Here is a 23,076-nt window from a genome sequence, read left to right as displayed (position 1 = left end):
CAAGCTTCTCACATTCAAGGTGAGTAGCAAATGAATCTCCGACAATCCTTGTAAAGACTCTGTTGAACTGTTCTTGATAAAATCCAATCAAGGAAGGAAGCGGGACTTTATATAATCTGATTTAAATCAGCAACTCATTATCAGGATCAGTTATTACAAAAATCAAAAAGCTAACACTGGCTTTCCGTCCACGGCTTGGTTTACATTATTTTGACTTCCCCGATTTCTGCAGTTAAAATATAGCCTATGTAAGTCAGTGATAACTTATCATTCTGAATCGGTGCAGTAGGTTTTGAATTTACCCCTTACAAACAAACGAAAAGGCAAATCTTTCCTCCTTATATCTTTATATAATATCCTTATATAATCTTCTATGTAGAAGTATAAATAAAGATAATATTACCAATACAACTAGCAACAACTAGCAATTAAAATGTATCGAGTTTTCGAGTGGCGCGGATTTATTTCGCTCATAGATAAACGAGTCATAGCGTTGGCTGCTGCCCAATACATCGACGTATTTCACTATGCGACTCTTGCTAACTCATGACCCGCGGACACGGCACGTGGGTTTACACCCCCAACGTCCCATTCAACCCCACAAACACCCAGTCCAGACATTTTTATGTTAATTAAGTTACGTTTGCCTATTTATACTTAATAAAGATCTGAAATTGTCCAATACTCATTGTCGTAGGGTTATACACGGTATCGTGGGTTCGGTTTGTTTTCAAAACTAAGTTTAATCTAATTCAGCAGGGGACAGCAGGAAATATCCTGCTCAAAATCTGGAGCAGCCCGACTGGGAAAGTACCTTGACTTAGCAGATGAGCACTGCTAAATAATTCTGATACACGTGTAATTTTCCCGATATTATAAACATTTTATATTGGCCACTATTAATTACTGCTCGAATCGATCATTATTCGAAAAATTAAAAATTTATCATAAAGTAACAATTGGTATATTAAACATTATTTTGAAGTGACATATTGAGGTCAGTGGATACGAACTGCCCGGGTCTGATCGAAGGCTCATTCATAAGGATTGAAAGTGATTGAAGTATATCATATGACGTCACAAGTCACCCATTCTGCTTTCCTGGTAGTTGGAGCGAGGTTTATTTGCGTTTGGGATGTACGGGCCTTCAATATAATATTGAAATGTTTGAATAGAAAACTTGATGAAACAAGTCATTGAAACTATTTCCGTTAGTAACTTGATATTACTTTTTAACCGACTTCCAAAAAAGGAGGAGGTTCTCAATTCGACTGTATTTTTTTTTTTTTTTTTTATGTATGTTACATCAGAACTTTTGACTGGATGGAGCGATTTCGACAAATTTTCTTTTAATCGAAAGGTGGTGTGTGCCAATTGGTCCCATTTAAATTTATTTGAGATCTAACAACTACTTTTCGAGCTATATCTAATAATGCGTTTTTACTTGACGCTTTTTTCGTCGACCTACGTTGTATTATACCGCATAACTTTCTACTGGATGTACCGATTTTGATAATTCTTTTTTTGTTGGAAAGAAGATATAGCTATAGTTTAGTAGCATGATAAGGAAACCAGAATTTAATAATGGGATCCCAGAGAAATCGAGGGAACTTCTTGAAAATCCGCAATAACTTTTTACTGGGTGTACCGATTTTAATAATTTTTAATTTAATCGAAAGCTGATGTTTGTCATGTGGTCACATATAAATTTCATTGAGATCTGATAACTACTTTTTGAGTAATCTTTCATAACGCGCAGTTACTTGAGTATTTTTTCGTCGATCTACGTTGTATTACTCGTCGATGTAATTGAAGTCGGTTTTTTTTCGTTTGCGAGCAAACACAATTATTTCGTGTTGTTCACAAAATGTTAACGAGTTTTATGTTTTTATTAAATCGTCTGTAACTTACAAGTCGAGGACGTAACACGGAAGGTTCATTATATCCACTCAAGACCCATCTCTAGTCATAGTAAAAAAATCAACAGTTAACAACTCTGTAGGCTTATACTAAGAAAGTATGTTTTCCATTTCAATAATCCTAGATACGTGGACATTGTGATTGGTTCAATTTTATTTAGAAATTTGATCATAATAAGATATATTTAATGCACTTATTAAAATAAATAAACCACTGTTGATGAACCAAGTTTATACATAAACAGAAATTACGTCGATGTTCTAAGGCTTGCTGTGTTCATTTGTAATTGATTGTTCATTTATTGCGTGTTAAATTGTTATATATTTTTGTTATGCCTTCATAAAATGTGAAATTTATTGATGAACCTTATAATAGAAAATAATGTTTAATATTAAATAATACATGTCAAGTTGTTATATCTATGTATTCATGAAACATTAAAATCGCGAGGTATCGTAATATATATGTAAACGTAATGAATTATCGTGGCGACGAGGTGATTGTCAATTTACGAGGTTCGCTTAAACGAATTTTCGATACGCGCAAAACAAAATAATCTAAATATCGATACAACCCATTGTCACTGGATCGGGAATGGATGATATCAACAATTAAAGATTACTGGACATCGGAGAATAATTTGTCGTATAATGAAACGAAATGAAAGGAAAATATTTCTGGTTATAGGATTATACACACTTAACGAATGTCACAAAATTATCTACGAACCAACAAAACATAAAAAAGTCAAGGTACCAAACAGTAAGGTTCAAAACTCTTGTCGTAAAAAGTAATTTCCGTATTTGTAACATTAGTAGACGACGGCATATTTCAGCGCTGCCGCACGACACAGACCATATCCTTTCTCTCATTAAAGGCAATGATAAGAATCGTCACGTTTTCCCAAGACGGTTTATCTTTTCATTTGCTTTCGTGTTTAACGCCTTTTTTTTTCGTACCCATCCAAGAGATTATATTGAATTTCTGTGATAAATAATTCTGCTGTCATACAATCATCTTAGAAATTACATAGTTAGCACCACTCGGCTGTGAGCGGTGATCGAGGAAAACGTTTGAGAACATCGGATGTCAAACTTTTCCAATTTAGCCGGCGCTACAGGAGCTAGAAGCGCTCGCACATATAATACGTCTTTCAGTCGTTCCATTACAGTTGCATTTCGTAATATTGATTCTGATTGCTTTAATTAAACGTCGCGGACTCCTCAATAAATTATATAAGGCGCGCGCCACGGAAAATATGGACAGTAAAATCATTTGAAACGTAGCTGATTTTAATTTCAAGTAATAGAAAGTTTTCAGTTTTAAATAACGAGATAGTCGTTCGTAAGTGTAAAACTGTAGCGCAAAGTTAAAAGGCTATCATGTGGATAAACTACTGATTTAATTTGATTAATTTTTTTTGTATATACCTTATAAATGGTATGTTGTTTGACTGAGGTAGGCCACAGGAGAAATATCCAAAATCTGGAGTAGCCCGACTTGGGACTATCTCGGCCATACAGAAGATCACAGCTAAATAATACTACTTTCAAGCAGTGTTGTATTCCTATGACGAGTAAGGTGACCAGAGCTCCTGGGGGAGGGGATAGGGTAGGCAACGCGTTTGTGATGCTCCTGGTGTTGTCGATGTCTCTAAGCTACGGTTAATCGCTTACCATCGCTTTTGCCGATCTTGTTGTATTAAAAAAAAATTAACTAAACATCATCACTAAAATATCATTTGCGTTGACAATTGCTTTCAAATATAATTTAACTAAGGAAAGATTATGGAATGCTAAATTATTACCGCTTACAAAGTATCATGTTGATATTATTTAAGCAAAGAAAGATATTTTGATATATTCTAGTTTTTCCGTGTTCCGGCAAAATATTTTATATTTTCAGGGCACGCGGTACGTCGGATTGTCGTACATTTTATGAGTTATACTTAGTTAATTTCGTCAAAGTCAAAAAGGAAACTGCTTGTCCGGTTCTTTTCTTGCTAACGATAAAAGATGAGACAGATCTTTGCACGGGGTGAGCTTATTTCATAAATGTCACAAGAAAACCAGTACAGTCATGTACTAAAACACCATTTTTATACTATAGATACGAAACAAACGCACAGCCCATCTTGTGGTAAACGGGTAATGTCTATGGACGCCTGTAACACCATGAGCATTAGAAGAGTACCGTCGAACCTACCCCTGATCCCCCAGGAGCTCCGGCCAACTCACTACAGGAATACAACGCTACTTGAAAACCATATTATTTAAGAGCGATCTTCCGTAATGTTGGTTACTTCCCCAAATGGGTTGTTCCAGATTTTGAGCAGGTTGTATCCCTCTGTGCCCGGTCTCAATGGAAACGGTACTCCAGAAGTCGAGACTAATGTTATTTAGTTGTGATCTTCTTTATGAAAGAGAGTAAACTGTCACGCAAATTTAACAGAGCGTAACATTATTTACACTTACTTGCAAGACGGAGCTGAAGTATTTGTTCGTGTTTGTTTGTCGCGTCGGAACTCGGAAGACTTATCTTATATTCCTTTTGATTTAGATATTCTGTTTATTGAAAAAGGTTGTGTGTTATAAAGCAACGTCATATAAGCTCGTAACAGTCAGCAGTGATGTAATCATTATTAGTATTACTTTTGAAAAAAATAAATTAAATAATATATTCGACAATAAGTATTCGGTCTGTGACATCCCACCGCTGGGCATCGGCCTTTTTCTTTATGTAATAGAAGAGGAAATGATATTATTAATCAAATTTAATTATTATTATTTTTAATTTTATATAATTCGTTACAAAAAAAAATTAGTATGTTATCAATTTTTGTCATCAAAATCAAATATAGACTACCATCGATCTCTCTCTCTCACTGTGGTGTATTCCTTTACGAATCAACCTGTAACATCCCGCTGCTGGCCGTAGGTCTCTTTTTCTTTGTCGGAGAAGGTTTGGAGCTTAATCCACCACACTGCTCCACTGCGGGTTGGCATTTAATCTTTTTTACTGTCCTTCGCAAAGTCTTATTTGACATACTTTTTTAACCGACTTCAAAAAAGTAGGAGGTTACTCAATTCAAACGGATTTTTATATATGTTCGGGGATAACTTCGTCGTTTATGAATCGATTTTGATATATATATATATATATATATATATATATATATATATATATATATACACACATATATATGTATACGGTCGAATTGAGTAGTGTGATCTTCTGTTAAGTCGAGGGACTACCCCAGTTGGGCTGCTCCAGATTTTGAGCAAGATATATTATATCTTGCTGTGTCGTACCTCGGTTTCATTTCAGCCCATCTCTCTAAGGCCCTATATTATGATGAAATCCTGTGAAGAAGTACAGAACAACCAACGACCAATAGCATAAGCACAAACGGTCACTGCATTAAACATTGTATACCACCATACAATGTTTAATGCAGCCATAGAAACATTTATCATAGACGGAGATCGAACACATCCTTATCAACAGTTCTAATACATAGTCACAAATATTTCTTGAAATAACCATTTTGGAGCTAAAAAGTAAAGAAATGATTCCTTGAACCGAAAAATGAAAAAAATTTGATATACCCAAATGTGATGGTTTTCATTTACACAAAGGCGCGTTCGCTTCAATTAGGCAGGCGGTGTCCGGCTGCGCATACAGCCACAAACGTGTAATTTGTCTGTTCGTATTGTATCTTTGGCTGCAGACAATATCAGTGTTTGCCGGTAATCAAAGCATTGCTTCTGTGCTCTCGGGTATATGAACACCCTTTATAGTCATATTCCAGTAAATTTTACGTCGAGCTTTTGTCGAATTCTCTAAATGTAACACTTAAGCTTTGTGCTATAATAACATGTACCGCCATGTGGTACTAAAGAACAAAAGTAAAGGAGATTCTGCGTGTAGTGCCTCTATATATTTTCCTATGAGAATAAGGTGCAGCTGCAATTGTCAGTAGAGCGATAGAGGAACGAAATTACTTAAAAAATCCTTCTAAAACTTACAGCTTTTCTAACTGTGATTTGTTAAAATTAATATTTAACTAAATTAGTACTTTCATAACTTGGAAACCCGACAGCACGAACATGAAATAGAACACGCAATTTAATGTGCCCTCTACTCAATATAGCTATAAGTTTAATTAATACAAATGTTAGATTATTTAATATTAAAACTTAACTTAACCCGGCGAGGTGTCAACGAGGGCCGTACATTCGCAACCGCAGCGGAAAATACCGATTCAACAGCAAGCGCTGGCAAAAATTCTTATTAAAACATTTTCATGCCGTACAAATATTTAGAGCACGAGCTCTCGGGCTCGAATGACTGCTAGTTCTTAGAAAACTGCTAAATTAACAAGAACACCTAACGACAAAAATCGCTGCAACATAAAAATCTTAAATCAAACGAATAAAAACACAAAAGCAGTTCTTTGTAAAGAATAATAGAATGGAAATAATTAAAGTGTTTCCGTTAATCTACGGTGAAACGGTGCGGGTGAGGTTTAATTTTCTCATTAAGAGCTCGAGAGGTATTTGAGATTGAAGTGTAAGTAAATACATCGCCGTTTTGTGCTTACAACGGACGACTTTTAATGGATAGTTTCTAGTAAATAGGGAAATAGAATCGGTTATGTGATGGTGTTATTCTTTGTTACTACAGATAATGTAACTTTAATTTAAGTAAAAAGAAAGACAATATTGTTTAAATACTATTTTTATAATATTTCTCAAGTAGATTTGCACCTGTTATGTACGTAATGTATGCTATGTCTTATATCTCACAGTGGAAGACGCAGGCAGCTGTATCACAATTTATACTATTACGGCTGCCAACGTTAACTTGTATATGTTTCTGTTTAAAATGTGAATACTTAACGTACTTTAAATTGTTTTGTTAAAAGGAGTGAATAAATAAATTATTATTATTATTATTATTATTATTAATTGGAGTTACATCATTTAAAAAAGAAAATAATAATTGTAAGATTATAAATATAGAATAGAACGAGTTCTACGATATCTACTACGCTAGGATTCCTTCCAAAACTCGCATGGATTCGGACTTTCAGGCCAAAAAATGCCAAATACAGCTGGTGTTTCTATGTGATCACGAGACTAATCAAATGCTCAATTAGTTTTCAACCATTCGACCTACAAACGAATTCACATTACGTAGCCCGGTCCGGGCGCAAGGCTCTCTAACGACCTCCGTTTACAGATGCCGCTCGGAGATTTAGTTTAAGTTTCTCATTATTGTTAACCTGCCAAATCATATCGTACTTAATTTTTCCTTTACCTATTTATCAGCTATCGATTCTGATAACAAATCTTTTTTATATTTATAAAAACGAATTCGCCAAATATATGTACGCGCACAGCGGCCATAACAATTAAATTGGATGATTCCTTCTTTTGCATCAGTTATTGTCAGGGTAAGATTCATATAACACAATATAAAAAAGAAATCGATATATTTACGAAAAAATATATGTCGGTACGAAGTTCGTCGTGCAGCCAGTTGATAAATAACATTAACCTTTTATACTCGAATTGCTATTTTTGTCAACATTTACCATATTCCTCTTCTGCGTAGCACTCCGTTGTGTTAACAATACTTTACAGGTTAAATCACTTCCGTAAACGCGCGGCCTGTAACCACTGCTGGGCATATGCCTGTTTCCCCATGTAGGTGAAGGATCAGAGCTTAACCCACTACGCTGCTTCAATGCGGGTTGGAAGATATATTCCGTACTATGAGTAACGATCGCTATCGGGAATACATCATAACAACCGGAACCGCCGGCTTAACATGCTCTCTCGAGGCACGGTGGGGAGATCCACAAGGACTACACAAAAAACCAGACCACGGAAAACATTTGTATGGCTAATACAAATGTTTGTCATTTGCGGGGATGGCACCCGCAACCGTCAGCGCATCAGCTACAAACCAGTGCTGTGGCCGTTGCGTTAACGCGTCGTCGACACTTCCGTAAAATATTCATTGATTATAAAATGTGTCAGTTGTTTCACAATGAACAGAATTACTATTTTAAAACTATCGATTCGAAACTTGCTTTTGAAGCCTACTTTAATAAATAGATTTAAGATTTCGATCGAACAATTGAAAGTTGGTTGAAAACAAAGTTGTACATCAAGGTAAATAAAATTGATATCAATTCAGAGTGCTCGACGAGAAACAAACGGAGGTCAAGTGTTCAATCTAACCAACTCGTTCATCCTCAGAGAACAATGACTAATAACTCTGGGACTGTTTTCCTTTAATAGTTAATATAATACTGTCCGCAAGGCCACGTGTCCGACGCCTGTGTCGTTGCTATGAACGTCTAAACTTTGCCGACTTTAGTTTCCTTTGCAGAATTATTAATGCCCCGCCTTTTTCTTCTTACGTTAATATCTAAAGGTTAACCAAAAACTTTTAACCGAAGAGTTTCAAAAGTTTATTTAATATTTAAACGATTTTAAACATTGACTTGAAAACTTTTTTCGGGCTACCTTGCACCTTAATAACACACTTCGACATGAAAGCATAAATATGAAAAATAATGGCTCATCTTTCTATGTATACGAAATTCACAAGATAAAATCTGACAAAGATTACTCCAAGGAAAGCTCAGATCTAAATCGGGCGCGTAGCTACAGCAGTAACGACTGTAACGTAGAGACGGTTGCGGGTGAAAGACCGACAAACAGATATGAATTCCCATTTCATTTGGCTTACCTCGACACAATTTTATTATACCACGAGACGCGCAACCCGCACGCCTAAGACGACTATATATATACGAGTACATATAATCGGCTTATATATCAGCTGTATATATATAACACACTTAATGTATGCCGTGTGGTGGCTGAGTAGAATAGCACCACCCCCCTTTTCCCGTGGGGGTCGTAAAAGGCGACCGAGGGATAAACCTGGCTCAAAATCATCAGGGTCCTGGAGAAGGAAAACTTCATTTGAAACCCGAAATGGGGTCTCCGTCAAGCATTCGTGGCATAGCTTTAAAATGCGAAAGACTCCTGCAACCAAACTAGATTCACACGTATCGACTCGTCGTTCCTGTGGGCCCGTAGCCAGTGAGGTCGAGAGGGTGGCGCAGAGCTTAGGCAACTCTGCGTTTTCCTGAAGAGTGTCCTAGGCGACACAGTGTCTGTCTGACACTGTCTAAATCGTCGGCAATAGGACTAAGACTATATATATTCTTCTTTTTTATTATAAAAAAATATGTATCAAAACTTTTTCGCAGAACTTCTTACCTATTGTATTAGAAGTCTAGGTGTTTGGTACATAAAATATAAAAATTTAATTATACAAACGACGAAACTTCAAAAAAGTAGCCTACGAGAGACTTTTTTCACCGAGAATATAAAATACTGAGTAATAAATTCAAATAAAATCTGTCTCGATAGAAACGTCATCGAACCCGTCAATGAAATCGATATAAAATGACAAAGGAAAGATATCAAAACGTAATGTCATAACAAACTGTTTTCATGGAAGAGGGTAGGTGAATAAACTGCAGTAATAGGCCATCGACGCGACCGCCTGGCGCCCGACGGTCTTCCGCGGCGCACGTTGAATGTGTGTCACTGTGGGCCGGCACACCGTCCGACTGCAATTATAATTCTTAGATTAATTAAAAACACTCCCTGATTACATTCGACTATTCATCCCTCGGGAATGGCTACGAAGTTCTCGTAAAATTTATTTTATCGTTCAAATCTGCCGCCCGCACTCGCTCTTACGAAAATGACGAGAAAATATTATTCTTGTATCTTGTCAATAATTTGTATCGCTACGTCGCTGACTAGAAGACATTTAAATAAAAGAAACGTACCCACGATGGCATAAGTGAATTTCTCCTACAGACGTCATCGTGCTCGCAATGACAATTGTGCGGCTTAAAATATATTTTTCATGCCTAAACGTGAATTTTTGTCATCTTAATCACGACAGTTAATTCCCTTGTATAAAACAAAACTACTTTAAAATAATCTAAACGAATGACGTTATTGGGAAGTAGGGGCGAAAGTGGGTCCATGTTTGGTACCGCAGTATTATGTAACCGCCGCTCGATAGAGTCTGCTTCGGGACGGCACGAGGGCCACTGACTTACGACGGCTAGCCAAGACTGCGCGGCGCTGGAAGGAATCGCTCACCGTAAAATTGTTTTATTCTCCTCGCTAATTTGAATGAAGTCCCGGTGACACAATAGCGAGCGGCGCGGCTTGCGACCTCACCTGTCTGCGCACTTACACATGTTATGTCATATCTGCAGGGGCGGCCGCTATCAAAGATGCCCCATGTATCAAAACTTATTTACAGACTCTGCTCCTACACATTTCAAGTATTTCGAAACGATCTCCAGCTAAAGCCTCTAATCTCTTCAAAGAAGTATCTCTTTCACCACTTTATAACTTAAGATCTCTTCAGTGCGCTGCTTCTTTGAAAATCAATTCACAAAATAAATACCACGCCTTTACTCCGAGGCGCCTTAAACTCGATAATGGAATTCGAGGAGAATTTTATAACATTACTTGCCAATTAAAATTTGATTTCATTGTTCTTCTATCGCCACGATCAATGAAAGTAGGTTAAAACTGGAGAATCTGCGGAGAAGTCAGTCAATATGGAAGTAGTCAACAAACGAAAATAAATTTGGCATAGAGTGGTATAGTTTTGGCAAGTAGCAGCGTGTATGTAGGGTGGCGGGTGGCGCAGTGTTACGTAATGTATCCAGCTCCGAACGGCATTACAGCGTCTACATTGTAATGCTACGTACAGTCGAGACCGTTGTATCGCCGGATTGAATTTAACTCAAATGATCCGTTAAACGCCGTGATATTGTTACGTTTGATATGACGTGTGAAATTGAGCTGCATGCGAGGACCACTGGGAGTAATGATGTCTATATTACATCTTTTAGTTTTTGAGTAGACTTACCAGAACGATATGTAACTGATTGATTCGAATCAAACCTTGCTGTGTATTAAACTATTTTAACATATAATAAAATAAATAATATACATTAGCAGAATTTAATATAGTTGTTAAATAATAAATGTATGCTGCAGTTGTCTGATTCACGATTTTTGGTATCATTCTCTCCTCTATGGTGGGTGTATTTATATAGTATGTACAATGCGTATGTATATTTATTTATTTACAAGTATATATCAGTACAAGTATGTACTGTGTGGCTACGGAACTAAAGAATATGGCCACCCCCTGTCTTCCCGTGGGTGTCGTAAGAGGCGACTGAGGGATAACACGGTTCCGCTACCACCTTGGAACTTAAAAAGCCGACCGATGGCGGGATAACCATCCAACTGCTGGCTTTGAAATACACAGGCCGAAGACGGGCAGCAGCGTCTTCGGTGCGACAAAGCCAGTACTGCGGTCACCAACCCGCCTGCCCAGCGTGGTGACTATGGGCAAAACACATGAGTTCACGTTATTTTTGGCGTAAACTTGCGGAGGCCTATGTCCAGCAGTGGACTGTATAGGCTGTAATGATGATGATATATCAGTCAGCTATTATATTTCTATCTGTAACGCAGTTTTTAAACTTATCCTATCAGCGTTTCCCTAGGAACAAACGACGCTATGTATGTTAAAAGATTTTATTAATTTTTTTTCATCCATCCATCCATCAACTTTTAAAAGTCCACATCTGGACATATGACTCCCCTAATGTTCACTACTCCTTCCGGTCCTGCGCTATTTGAACCCAGCGGCTTTCCGCCTTCTTCTTCAGGTCATCAGTTCTATATTATATTAATTAAAAAATTTGTTACAGCTACGTTTACCCAACCATGGAGGATTTGTCGAATCAAATCAACTACGTGATGGTCCACTTTGGTATCAAGAGCTTCATCGGCTTCGGCGTTGGCGTGGGAGCCAACATACTAGCGAGATTCGCACTCACCAACCCTGAGAAAGTACGTGGACATGTTTTTTCTTTTTAACTCATTAGAAAAAATAAGGAGTTGCTAAATTATTATTTTTTTTTTTTTTTCAGAAAACCAACAGCTTTACAAATTGTATATCTTGTAGCTATATGTAATGTAGTATTACCAATACTAGGTTTAATTATATAGGTTAAATTAACAAATAGCACTGTAAACTGAAATAATAAATAAACTAAAGAATCCAAGGATGCGATCCACTTAAACCCATCGATATTATAGTTGGATAGATAGATCTGCTGTGTGGTTACGGCATCAAAGAATATAGCCACACCCTCTCTTCCCGTGGGTGTCACAAGAGGCGACTAAAGGATAACACAGTTCCACTACTACCTTGGAACTTAAAAAGCCGACCAATAGCGGGATATCCATCCAACTGCTGGCCTTGAAATACACAGGCCGAAGACGGGCAGCAGCGTCTTCGGTGCGACGAAGCCAGCCCTGCGGTCACCAACCCGCCTGCCCAGCGTGGTGACTATGGGCAAAACACATGAGTTCACGCCATTTTTGGCATGAACTTGTGGATGCCTATGTCCAGTAGTCACATGAGTTCACGCCATTTTTGACATGAACTTGTGGAGGCCTATGTCCAGTAGTGGACTGCGAAAGGCTGCTGTGATGATGATGATGATGTGATGAGATAGATCTGCACACCACGCAAAACAAATCAAGTACACGGCTGCAATTAGTATGTGTTACCTCATAACTTTTTTCTGGGTGTACTTATTTTGATAATTCTTTTAAGTCCTGAAGTTTGTGCGTGTCATGTAGTCCCATTTAAATTCTTCTGGTGATTAGTTTTAATGTTATATCTGATAATGTGAATTGTTTTTCGATACATATTACCGTTGATTTTTTTTTTGTGGGATAAATACAATTATTTTTAAAAAAGAATTGACATGGGACACTGAACAAACAGGGACGTATGTAAATTTATACTAAAGCCGTCAGTATAGTCCCTTACTACTAAACGAACATTTCTCGTATGTAGCTAAACGATTTATAGTTGGGATTGTCTGGGGTCTAAAATTTTTTGTGTTGAAGATTTATCTTTGAAAATATATTTTCGTTGTATGTATGTATGTATTTTTACATATTCTACACACAAATATAAGGGAAAAATTGGGCTGACAATCGGAATAGTTTCACAATTAACGGTTTCAGGTAAATACTTAAAAGAGAACAATATTTCTAAGAAATCGTTTAATACGGCAAATAAAGGCTTGAGTGTTTTATCGCATCACCAGAGTTAGACGTTGAGTAGTATGGATAAGTGGCAAACACGGTTCGTGTAAACCAATTCTATTTGTCTCTTACGAACGTAAAATCTCGCTGAGGAACGACACGTAACGCTATCGCATTTCAACACCACTTCAATAGCTCGACCCTATAAAGAAATCCTTTCATCTACTAGATTTTAGGAAAACAATTTATAAATTAATTTGTTTAATAGTGTACGAAATAGAGTCCGTCGGTGGACCTTACGAAGTAATGACCTGAATAAAATGATCGCTTACGCTGGCCGACGAGGGTAAGCCTTTCTGCAAATTTATGTAGACTATTTGACACACTAGCAGAATGCCTTTGAGATATCGAAATAAAAAAAATACTGTTACTGTTATTATTTTTTTGAAAAAAATTTAGTTAATAAAGTTCTCGACAGTAAAAAAAAATCTGCAAGTTAATTCATAAGGTTTAACAAGATAATGTTTTATTCTTTTAAATCACTGTACATATTGACTCTCTAAAGCTATTTCGAATGACGGATACGTACACAGTGACATAAAGCATTGGCAACTGTTACAATACGCAACTTCGCTCGTAGTCAGTCTAGGATATGGGATACATTTGATTTTCATGTACCTTTAATCGCGTCCACATTATTATTACAATCTGTAACCCAACTTATATAGTAGTTAAAGTACAAAACTATCGTATCTTCAAAACTTACCGCTCCGGGAATCACGGCGGATAGCTGCAACGCCGTATTTGAACACTTAGCGCCATCTAGCGAGTAACTGGGTAAACAAAAGTTGGTTACGTACTCGAAAGAATGGACTTGTTCTACTATTTGTGCTAAAATATGGACTATCGTTGCTTTTTTGTTACACGAGTGTTTATCGGGATTTCAATATTGGAATATGGATATTTTTGTACGATAAAAGTCGTAAATTATTTGTACGTCATTGTTTTATTAAATTTTTAACTGCTCGTGAAATATTGTAAAAGCATTAAAAAATTAAACACATTTTGTGTTCATTCGTGACAACTTTAAACACACGTTTTCTGTTATGTAACGAAAAGAATCGTTGATGACTAAGCAAATTACACATTCTAGAATAGTTAAAACATTGCTTTTAAAAAAGTACATTATAAATAGTTTACCAACACTATGATTTATTACCGGTATATTTACATGTACTAACACATACATATACTTATAATGTAACAATACTTAGAACAACAATACAATTATACAACGTAACTCTCGTCATTGTTGAGTATTCCATCATTAAGTCGTAGATACCCCCGATAGAGACTGTAGGCTACGATTTAGAATCCACTTGGAAGCAAAGCAAAAAGGAACTTATAAACACACACACACACACACAGCACAGCACATAGGCACAGCAGGAAGTTCCCTGCTCAAAATATGAAGCAGCCCGACTGAGAAAGTACCTCGAACTCAGAGAAGATCGCAGTTTCATAAGGCTGTTTTCAAGCAGTGTTGCGTTCCTGTTGGTCAGTAAGGTGGCCAGAGCTCCTAAGGGGAATTGGGAGTAGGGTAGGCAACGCGCTTGCGATGCTTCTGGTGTTGACGTCAATAAGATACGGTTATCGCTTGCCATCGACTGGTACGCTTGTTTGCGGACCTAGTATTATATAAAAAAAAAAACAAACAGAATTTAAATAGTAAACTCTTCAACTCTTATGGTGTAATCTATACGTACTGGTAATAGAACAGGTACAGTTCGCTATATTGATGACATTTTTTTTATCTATTTTTACAACTCTCCAATAGATGCTGAAATCAAAACTATATTTTTAATTGTTTTTTTTTTTTTTTGTTCTTGCGTATCTTGGCGTGGGTACTTTTATTCTCGATTTGGATTTGGTTTAGTCCCTGTCAAATATAACATATACGTGTAGATATCGGTATGTCGATATGTAAATCATTCATTTTCTTTATATTTTTTTTTTAATAATTTACAAATTGATTCGAATCTCAAAATAAAAATCCAGATGGGATCGTGTTTGTGAATTAATTCTCTCTAATTGTTTGCAAGCTCTTCATGAATCCAGAGTCCTGACTATTTATCTTATGGAACGAGTTTAATCGCCATGGCTTATGGGATTAATTTTTTGTACTTACATATATTTTATTTACGGTCTGAATGCTCTGGAATACATAGCGGTTCGACTTTTTATTATTTATTATTGCTTGTTACTATAAGAAAATTGTTTTTAGGTAGCAGGATTTTTTTTTTTTTGGAAATGTACAGATTATATAATATATAAATATACACATTTATGGAGCTTAAATAATAAGGCTTAGTGAACATACAAGCTTAAGAATTGCTCTCGAAAAAGGCAGACTTCTTAAGATTGAAATTGAACTAATTTTAAATTTCCTAGCACTGATTACTCTTGTAATCTGTTCACGTTTATTTTTACACTACAAAGGTATACAAGTGAATTTTCCGACTTATGGCAAGCGGATACAGTAGCGTATGGAGTACCAGGAGCATTGCAAGCGCTTTGAAGACTCGAGCCATGATCCTGCCCATGATCTGGCTACCTTACGTACTATAGGGAACATTTTGTAAGAAGCGAGACATTTTCAACTGTACACCACTTCTAATAGACGTTGGACGACGCGTTGGCGCGCGCGGTGGTCACATCACTGACTGTTGTGCTGGTGTTGTGGGGTTCTACTCCGCTCACGACAGACATTTGTATTAGCCACATAGATATTAATCGTGGTATGGCCGTTTGTTAACCGACCGTCAATCATGTTGACGATGTTTCAAAACTAAAGCCGTGATATGTATAATTTTAATAATTAATTTATAAAAACAAAAGCAATAACAAATATTTAGTTGCTGTCGCCGGTAGAGCGTGCAATTATCTTTAAAGTGATATATAATTATTTATGTGGAGTAATTGTGAGGTTTTTCTAAAAAGGGAGGCAAACATCTTAATTAATCATCTTAAACTTATTCGTTACCGGTTCACATATCACGCGTTGAGTTTAAAACGTTCCAGGTGGATGCCCTGGCGCTGATCAACTGCTCGTCGACGCAGGCAGGTTGGATCGAGTGGGCCTCGCACAAGATGAATTCTCGAGCGCTCCGATCCCGCGGGATGACACCCGCCGTCGTCGACTACCTCATGTGGTACCACTTCGGCAGGGTCAGTACCATCACACCACCACACTACCACACCATCACTATAGGCTGGCGTTTGCTATGCGAAATGTTTGCTGAAATATGTCAATGAATATTTTTAACCTACGATTTTCGAATTGATTTTGCTTGACTTATATGTAAACAGAATTTAACTGTAAAATGAGAAACAAAGCTTCGTCTGTGTGGAGCTCATTTACTATGGATATTTTGCACGTTAAAGCTTAAAATGCCGATAAAGTCGGTGCACGGGATATTTGTTCGGAAATTTCAGTCGCTTGCATAACTTGAATATTACGTTGCAATATGCGAATTTTACCTCTCAGCGTACGAGGCACGCTGCCTGCCTGCCTGCGCGCTAAACGCGTCATTTGAATGTCATGTCATATAGTTCACAAACATCCGCGCTATGCGAAGCTTTTGCGAGTTACTCCCCCAGCCTACATTCTTATCTCAGTACTTGCGTGCCTCGTTATTTAACAACTACGGATAATAAATTGTTTCTGTTTTGGCGAATGTAACACTTATAAGACATATGTGTGCGATGTGAGACCAGAGTGATCTAACGGTTCTTTTTTCTTTCTTCCTTTTTTAAGTATTTTTCAAAAGTACTGTACCGTCTTACCACAATTTTTTTTTTTTTATATTAGCCTTAGCCACAAACGAAATATTAAAGCAAGACGAAACGTTAGCGCAGCGGTTATGTTGCGGGTTGATACACATGACGTACATTTGTAATGACCAAACAGATTTTCACCGACGTCTGGGTGTTCACCCTTGTATAATATGTGTTTCCGGGCCCCCGATACAGCAGTCAATTCAAAGGCGCTGTTGAGTGAGAGGCGTTTATATTCAATTTGGTATTCAGACCACTCTGGTCTAGCGCGGCGTACGAGTTAGAGTATCGTTCGGATACCATATAATAATACTGTTTTCAAGTAGTATTGTGTTCCTGTTGGTGATTAAGGTGACCAGAGCTCCTGGGGGATTGGGGATTGGGTCGGCAACGCGCTTGCGATGCTTCTGGTGTTGCAGGCGTCTATAAGCTACGGTTATCACTTACCATCAGGTGAGCCGTACGTGAGAAACAAAAAACGGATACCGCTCCCCTTTAGACTCCACGGCGCGCCTGTCCACAGTGCCCGGAGGAGCGCAACCCGGACCTGGCGCAGCTGTACCGCGCCTACTTCCGCCGGCACGTGAACGCCGGCAACCTCGCGCTGCTGGTGGACAGCTACGCGCGCCGCGCCGACCTCGGCATCGCGCGCGACGCCGCCTCCATACGAGCGCCCGTGCTCAACCTCACCGCCGCGCTGTCGCCGCACGTCGACCAGACCGTCGCCTTCAACGCGCGCCTGTACCCCGCCAACTCCACCTGGATGAAGGTGAGACGACACGCGACACGAAACACGTGCTACATCAAAAATCGACTTCAATTACATTGACAAGTAATACAGTGGATTGAGAACGTCCTCCATTTTTGCAAGTCGGTTAAAAATATACACCGCACGGGTGCGGCACGTTAGCCGTAATACAAGACACATGACACGTGACACAACACACAACACCATACATACCATACACGACAAACATCATTCAAGTGTTTCCAACAGTCGCATCAAACACGAGTAAAATTTGCAAATTGTAAGCGTTACTATAAAATGGTAGGAAAGTCAAAACTGCACATTGAATATTTCGTCACAAAGATAGGACTCGTGTAAAACAGGCAATTAACTCGAAACTGCAACAAATTTCAAACAATATATAACACGGAACGAATTCCACGCCAACTCGATGCAACAAACGAATAAAATTTCGAAACTTTGCCTGAAATCGTTTACAGAACCGAATCTCGCGGCACTAATTAAAACAAAGCGCCACAGCAACTGAACTCGGTGGAACGAATTAGTTCAAAACATCCTTAAACTCGCTCGCAACTGTGACATTTCTGCCGCTTATAGACTATAGTTTATAATGTTATGATTTTAAACTGAACGTCGACTTGAGCTTTGATCTGAGAAGCAAATACAGCTCCGATATAGTGATGTAGTCTCAAACAATTAGAAGTAAAATGCTACGAAAATACAAGAAGTTGTTCTAGCTTCGCAGAGATTTACCTGAGGTAGGGCACAGCAGGAAATTTTCTGCTCAAAACATGGAGCAGCACGACTGGGGTAGTACCTCGACCTTACAGAAGATCACAGCTGAATAACACTGTTTTCACGCAGTGTTGTGTTCCTGTTGGTGAGTAAGGTGACCAGAGCTCCTGGGGGGGAACTGGGGATGGGGTCGGCTACGCACTTGCGATGCTTCTGGTGTTGCAGACATCTATAAGCTATGGTTATCACTTACCATCAGATGAGCCGTACGTGAGCCGTACGTTTGCCGACTTAGATACATAAAAAAGAAAATAAAACAATTATAAAAATGAAGAATACTAATGGACCAAGGGCTTCGATACCGAATGGGACAAAATCATATTCGGAGCCTAGACCCCTGAATTTGCATGCTTTAGCTTTTTCAGCCGCTTCACAAGCCGCACCAGCTCTGTTGTTGGTTCCATGTAGATGGGAAGGGGCCAACGTGTCTGAACAGGTCGCATCCCATACCAGCACCGTAAATAATTTGTTTTAAAAATGGAAACTGATTGCATAGATCGAGCACATATATTTAATAAAATTATTAATTTTTTTCTGTCCCTATGTATGTAGTCACATGTATACATCAAACACATTACTCTCTTCCTATAAGCTGGATATTGAAAATCATCAATCAATTTGTAAATGTTAACTTTTTTCATAAGAATGATATTTAAACATCTTCAGATCTCGGACTGCGCCATGGTGCTGGAGGAGCAACCGGCCAAGATCTCTGAGGCTTTCCGTTTGTTCCTGCAGGGCGAGGGCTACGGTAAGTGAGGACAGGCTACACAGCGCACTATCCATACAACCGCCGACTACGAAAATCATTACATACTCTGTAACTACCCCAAAAGCTTCCACACGTCGCATACTCTGTGCCACGGTGTTACCAGCTTTAATATTACGAATGAAAATAATAACGAAAAAATATGTTTTTTTCTTTTGTGTTTAATAGTTTCTCAGTCAGAAACACTTTGCTTGCGAAATGTTTCTTTTACTTGTAAAATATTTTGTATTTATAATTTTACACTATTGTTATATTTTTCTAGATTAACAATTATTTATTAACGTTTAACTTGTAAGTAAAATTTGTATAAAATTTTTCAGAAGAATTAGCAGCTTGACAAATGACCAGTAATAAAATATTTACTACAGTAAAACAAACACGCACGCAACATTGCACGCGATATCGCTTATAACCCAAAATAATTAAAAAGTCAGCTGTGCAACGCATTTGTGTTTACTAAGCAATCTGTCTGAATGGCTTCTTTCTTTCCCACCGTTATGTTTGAGCCTGGATTTGCCTTGAGTTAGCGGCCCTTGAAATGGTACGTACTAGCGACCCTGTGTGCTTATATATGTTATTTCACGTAGACTGACGACTGTAACTTGTCCAGTATTTAAATAAAATAGTTTTATTTGAAATATTATCAAAATAGAAAAATAAGTTTGAAACGTACTCCTTAAAAAACGATTATCGGGATGTATTAAAGAAAAACGGCTGTATTTTTGACTACACGACTGAAGTAAAATTTCTTTAGCTCCGTCTAACTTACACCTCCCTCTGAACTTCCGTTCATCTTGCCCGATGACATCTTTCGCAACGCTCTCGTCTCGCATTCACCAGCTTACTCCCCAAGTCAAACGTGCGTAAAGAAGTTTTGCTTCAAATATATTTATCTCTTTCTCTCAAGAGAACACTCTCATATTTACTGTTTCACTTGACTTCACTCCCCAAAAGTAAACTCCAAGAAAGATTAACTAAAATCTATCACAAGCAGCCATAATTAATTTTTCATGTTGTATGACGTCACAAAGCATGCTCTAATCTTCGCGGGCTTGTTTTATGCATAATTCTAATATTAAGTTAAATTAAATAACGTTATATAGTTTTTAAGGGCAAGTTTCTTGAACACAGCCGAGTCCTTCCCTATTGTAACCGTACTTTGTTATGTATCTGGAGCTTAGGACCAGCCTACTGCGTTAATCGATTGTAATTAAATTTCAAATAAAACTCTTTATTTGAATACTAATCACCGTACTAGTATAATATTGATTGTGCCACGTGTCCCACTTTCCTCTGTGCACATAAATTGTATAACAAATCTTCACGTATAGTGAGGCTATGACCTCGCCTGACATTGTAGTTACGACCTGCATTTACTTCATTTAAAAATTAAAGGAAAAAGATCGTTTATTAATTATCAATTGTTAATTTAAAATGTTTAAAAAAGTTCGCTAGAACAGACGATTGAATTTCATCTTGAATAGTATAGTTGAATTGGTTACTGGTATTTAATTTTTTAATAATTGAATTTTTACTAATTTATATTAATGTATATTGTCGATGTTTGAAATTATCTTTTAATTTTTTTTTTATGTTATGGTTTTATGTTAGTGTGTTTCATCAATTTTTGAGGCCAAATTTTATAGGTCGCTGATAAAATTTATTTTTTACTAATAGGTTAACAGAGACTATCAGTAACAGGTAAAACAGGCCTCTGAACACTGTTTTACTTTACTTATTAAAGTACAATGTTTGGTTTTGAAGGTTACGAATGAAATACCTGATATAAAGGTGAAGTTTAGTGAAACCAAACAAACACATCAGACGCTTATCTGTCAGATACCGTTTGATATATCAGATAAGTATCTGAAAGCTGTCTTTATCAGCAACTGATGAAACTGGTCCTGAGTTAAATAATGTATTTGACTAATATTAATGATTTTAATGTCTGAAATAAATATTTTTTTTATCTTATTATAATACATTGTTTAATTATTTATTTCTCAATTCCAACCGCTCTTATATTACGTGTCTTGCCGTTTTATTAATAAATAAATTAAAATTAAAAATTATAATATAAATAAAATTTTATTATATTATGTAGTAGGTGCTTTTTGTGTACATAAAAAAGTGTGTGTGGACTTGTGTACGCACGTAAGAAGTTATACTCCATTGGCTAGCTAACTTCACTTCGCTAACTTCTTCTTCGTTGACTAGCTAACTTCAGGGTGTCGGTTTTTGTGAAGGGGATCGCGCATGTCGTTAAATTTACTCTTATGTCTTATCACATTTCCCTAACACGCCAAAAGAAGTGTAACTTCAAAAACCAATAGATTGTAATTCCTCGTAGTTTTAAATTTACTTTTATAAGCGAGCTTATATGGTAAAGTGGTTGACAACGCGCAACGCTCACAGCGGTTCGAGCCCCGCAGGTGGCAAACATTTGTATTGGCGATACAGATGTTTGCCGTGGTCTGGGCGTTATGTTTGTGTATTGTGTGTGTTTCCGGACCCCCGACACAGGAATGAATCTAGGGGGAGAGGGGGGGGCGTTTAGTGTAAGAGTTTTATTTATAAAAAAAAGGATATTAAATATGGTTTTATTATATGTGGATATATAATTATGCTACCATTGCAAATACACGCACTATCCGTCTAACGTGATTAACTAAAATGTCTTTACATACGTTTGTCTCTATTTATAATATTAAAATAGAAAGAGACAAAACGATTACTTCAATTATTAATAAAACGGCATGTAGGGACCACGTGTTCAATTTAAATGTTATATTTTAAACACGCTTAATTATCTTATACCGCTTTGGTGACCCGGTGGCGAGCTGTGTGCACTGTGTGTGAATGATGTCTAAAGGTGTAACATCGCCTCTATGTGTTCACAACAGTTCTCATATTTTTTTGTATAATTTGCTGTTGATCCAAGGCTTACTGTAATGACTGCTTATTTAGTGTATGTTACAGAGGAATCTACATTTATTTTTAATTTTTAATAATATACAAAAATGTGAATGTGTCGCTCTTGAACGTGCACTGAGTAACGGTCACTCTCGGTTCATCGTCGAGTCACTCTCGATACGCCGGCGAGTCACTTTCGGTTAACCGTCGAGTCACTCCGATTTCAACGTTGAGTCACTCGCGGTACACCGTCAAGTCACTCTCGGTTCATCGTCGAGTCACTCCCGAGTCACCACTGGGTCACTCCGAATTGGCTCACGCGCTTGTTTGACGTTCTCTTTGTTCCTCGTAGCCGTGTTGGCACTGCACAAACTTGCCTCGATCCCGAGTAGACCCGCCTCGATCGCCTCTGTCGCAACCGCTCAGTAGCCGGTATTTTGTTGAATCCTTGTAGACGAAGTAAGTCTTATGTTTTTTATTTATTTTTTATTTTTTGTTTCTTGCCCCCCTTCCCCGCCCCCCCCCCCCCCCTTTGGTATTGTTTATTATTATTCAGACGAAATTTTCAACAACGTTTGTACGTTTTCAAAGGGCTGGTCGGTATGTTTCGAATTAAATCAAATTATTTATATTATTTCAGTAAATTCGTCGATAAAAAGCAATGCTTACATTTTAGCTAGTGCTATAAATCGTCGCTCATGCAATATATGTCGCGCAATGTGTAACGTCGTAGAAATGGAAGAACAAACATCGTGGCTTTTATTTTATAAAAAAAAAATTAAAAAAATTTTTTTTGGTGTTTTATATAAGTCTGACCAAGTTGTATATATATAAAAGACTAATGGTATATAATCAGTGGATTTACTAATTTGCCGCCATTAGGCGATTATAAA

At 37.4% G+C, this 23,076-nt stretch overlaps 1 protein-coding gene across 1 annotated transcript in view; it reads left to right on the top strand.

Annotated features, from left to right (window-relative positions):
• Positions 1–23,076, top strand: part of LOC123668999 (protein NDRG3-like) — a 178,741-nt gene that overhangs the window by 154,835 nt on the left and 830 nt on the right. The window contains exons 4-7 of the mRNA XM_045602677.1: positions 11,768–11,909; positions 16,203–16,349; positions 17,482–17,727; positions 19,168–19,252. Of these exons, the coding sequence (XP_045458633.1) occupies positions 11,768–11,909; positions 16,203–16,349; positions 17,482–17,727; positions 19,168–19,252 (620 nt within the window). The remainder of the gene's footprint in view (positions 1–11,767; positions 11,910–16,202; positions 16,350–17,481; positions 17,728–19,167; positions 19,253–23,076) is intronic.

Source organism: Melitaea cinxia, chromosome Z (assembly GCF_905220565.1).
Source record: "Melitaea cinxia chromosome Z, ilMelCinx1.1, whole genome shotgun sequence".
NCBI classification, from domain to species: domain Eukaryota; kingdom Metazoa; phylum Arthropoda; class Insecta; order Lepidoptera; family Nymphalidae; genus Melitaea; species Melitaea cinxia.
This window is presented reverse-complemented; position numbering and strand designations above follow the sequence as displayed.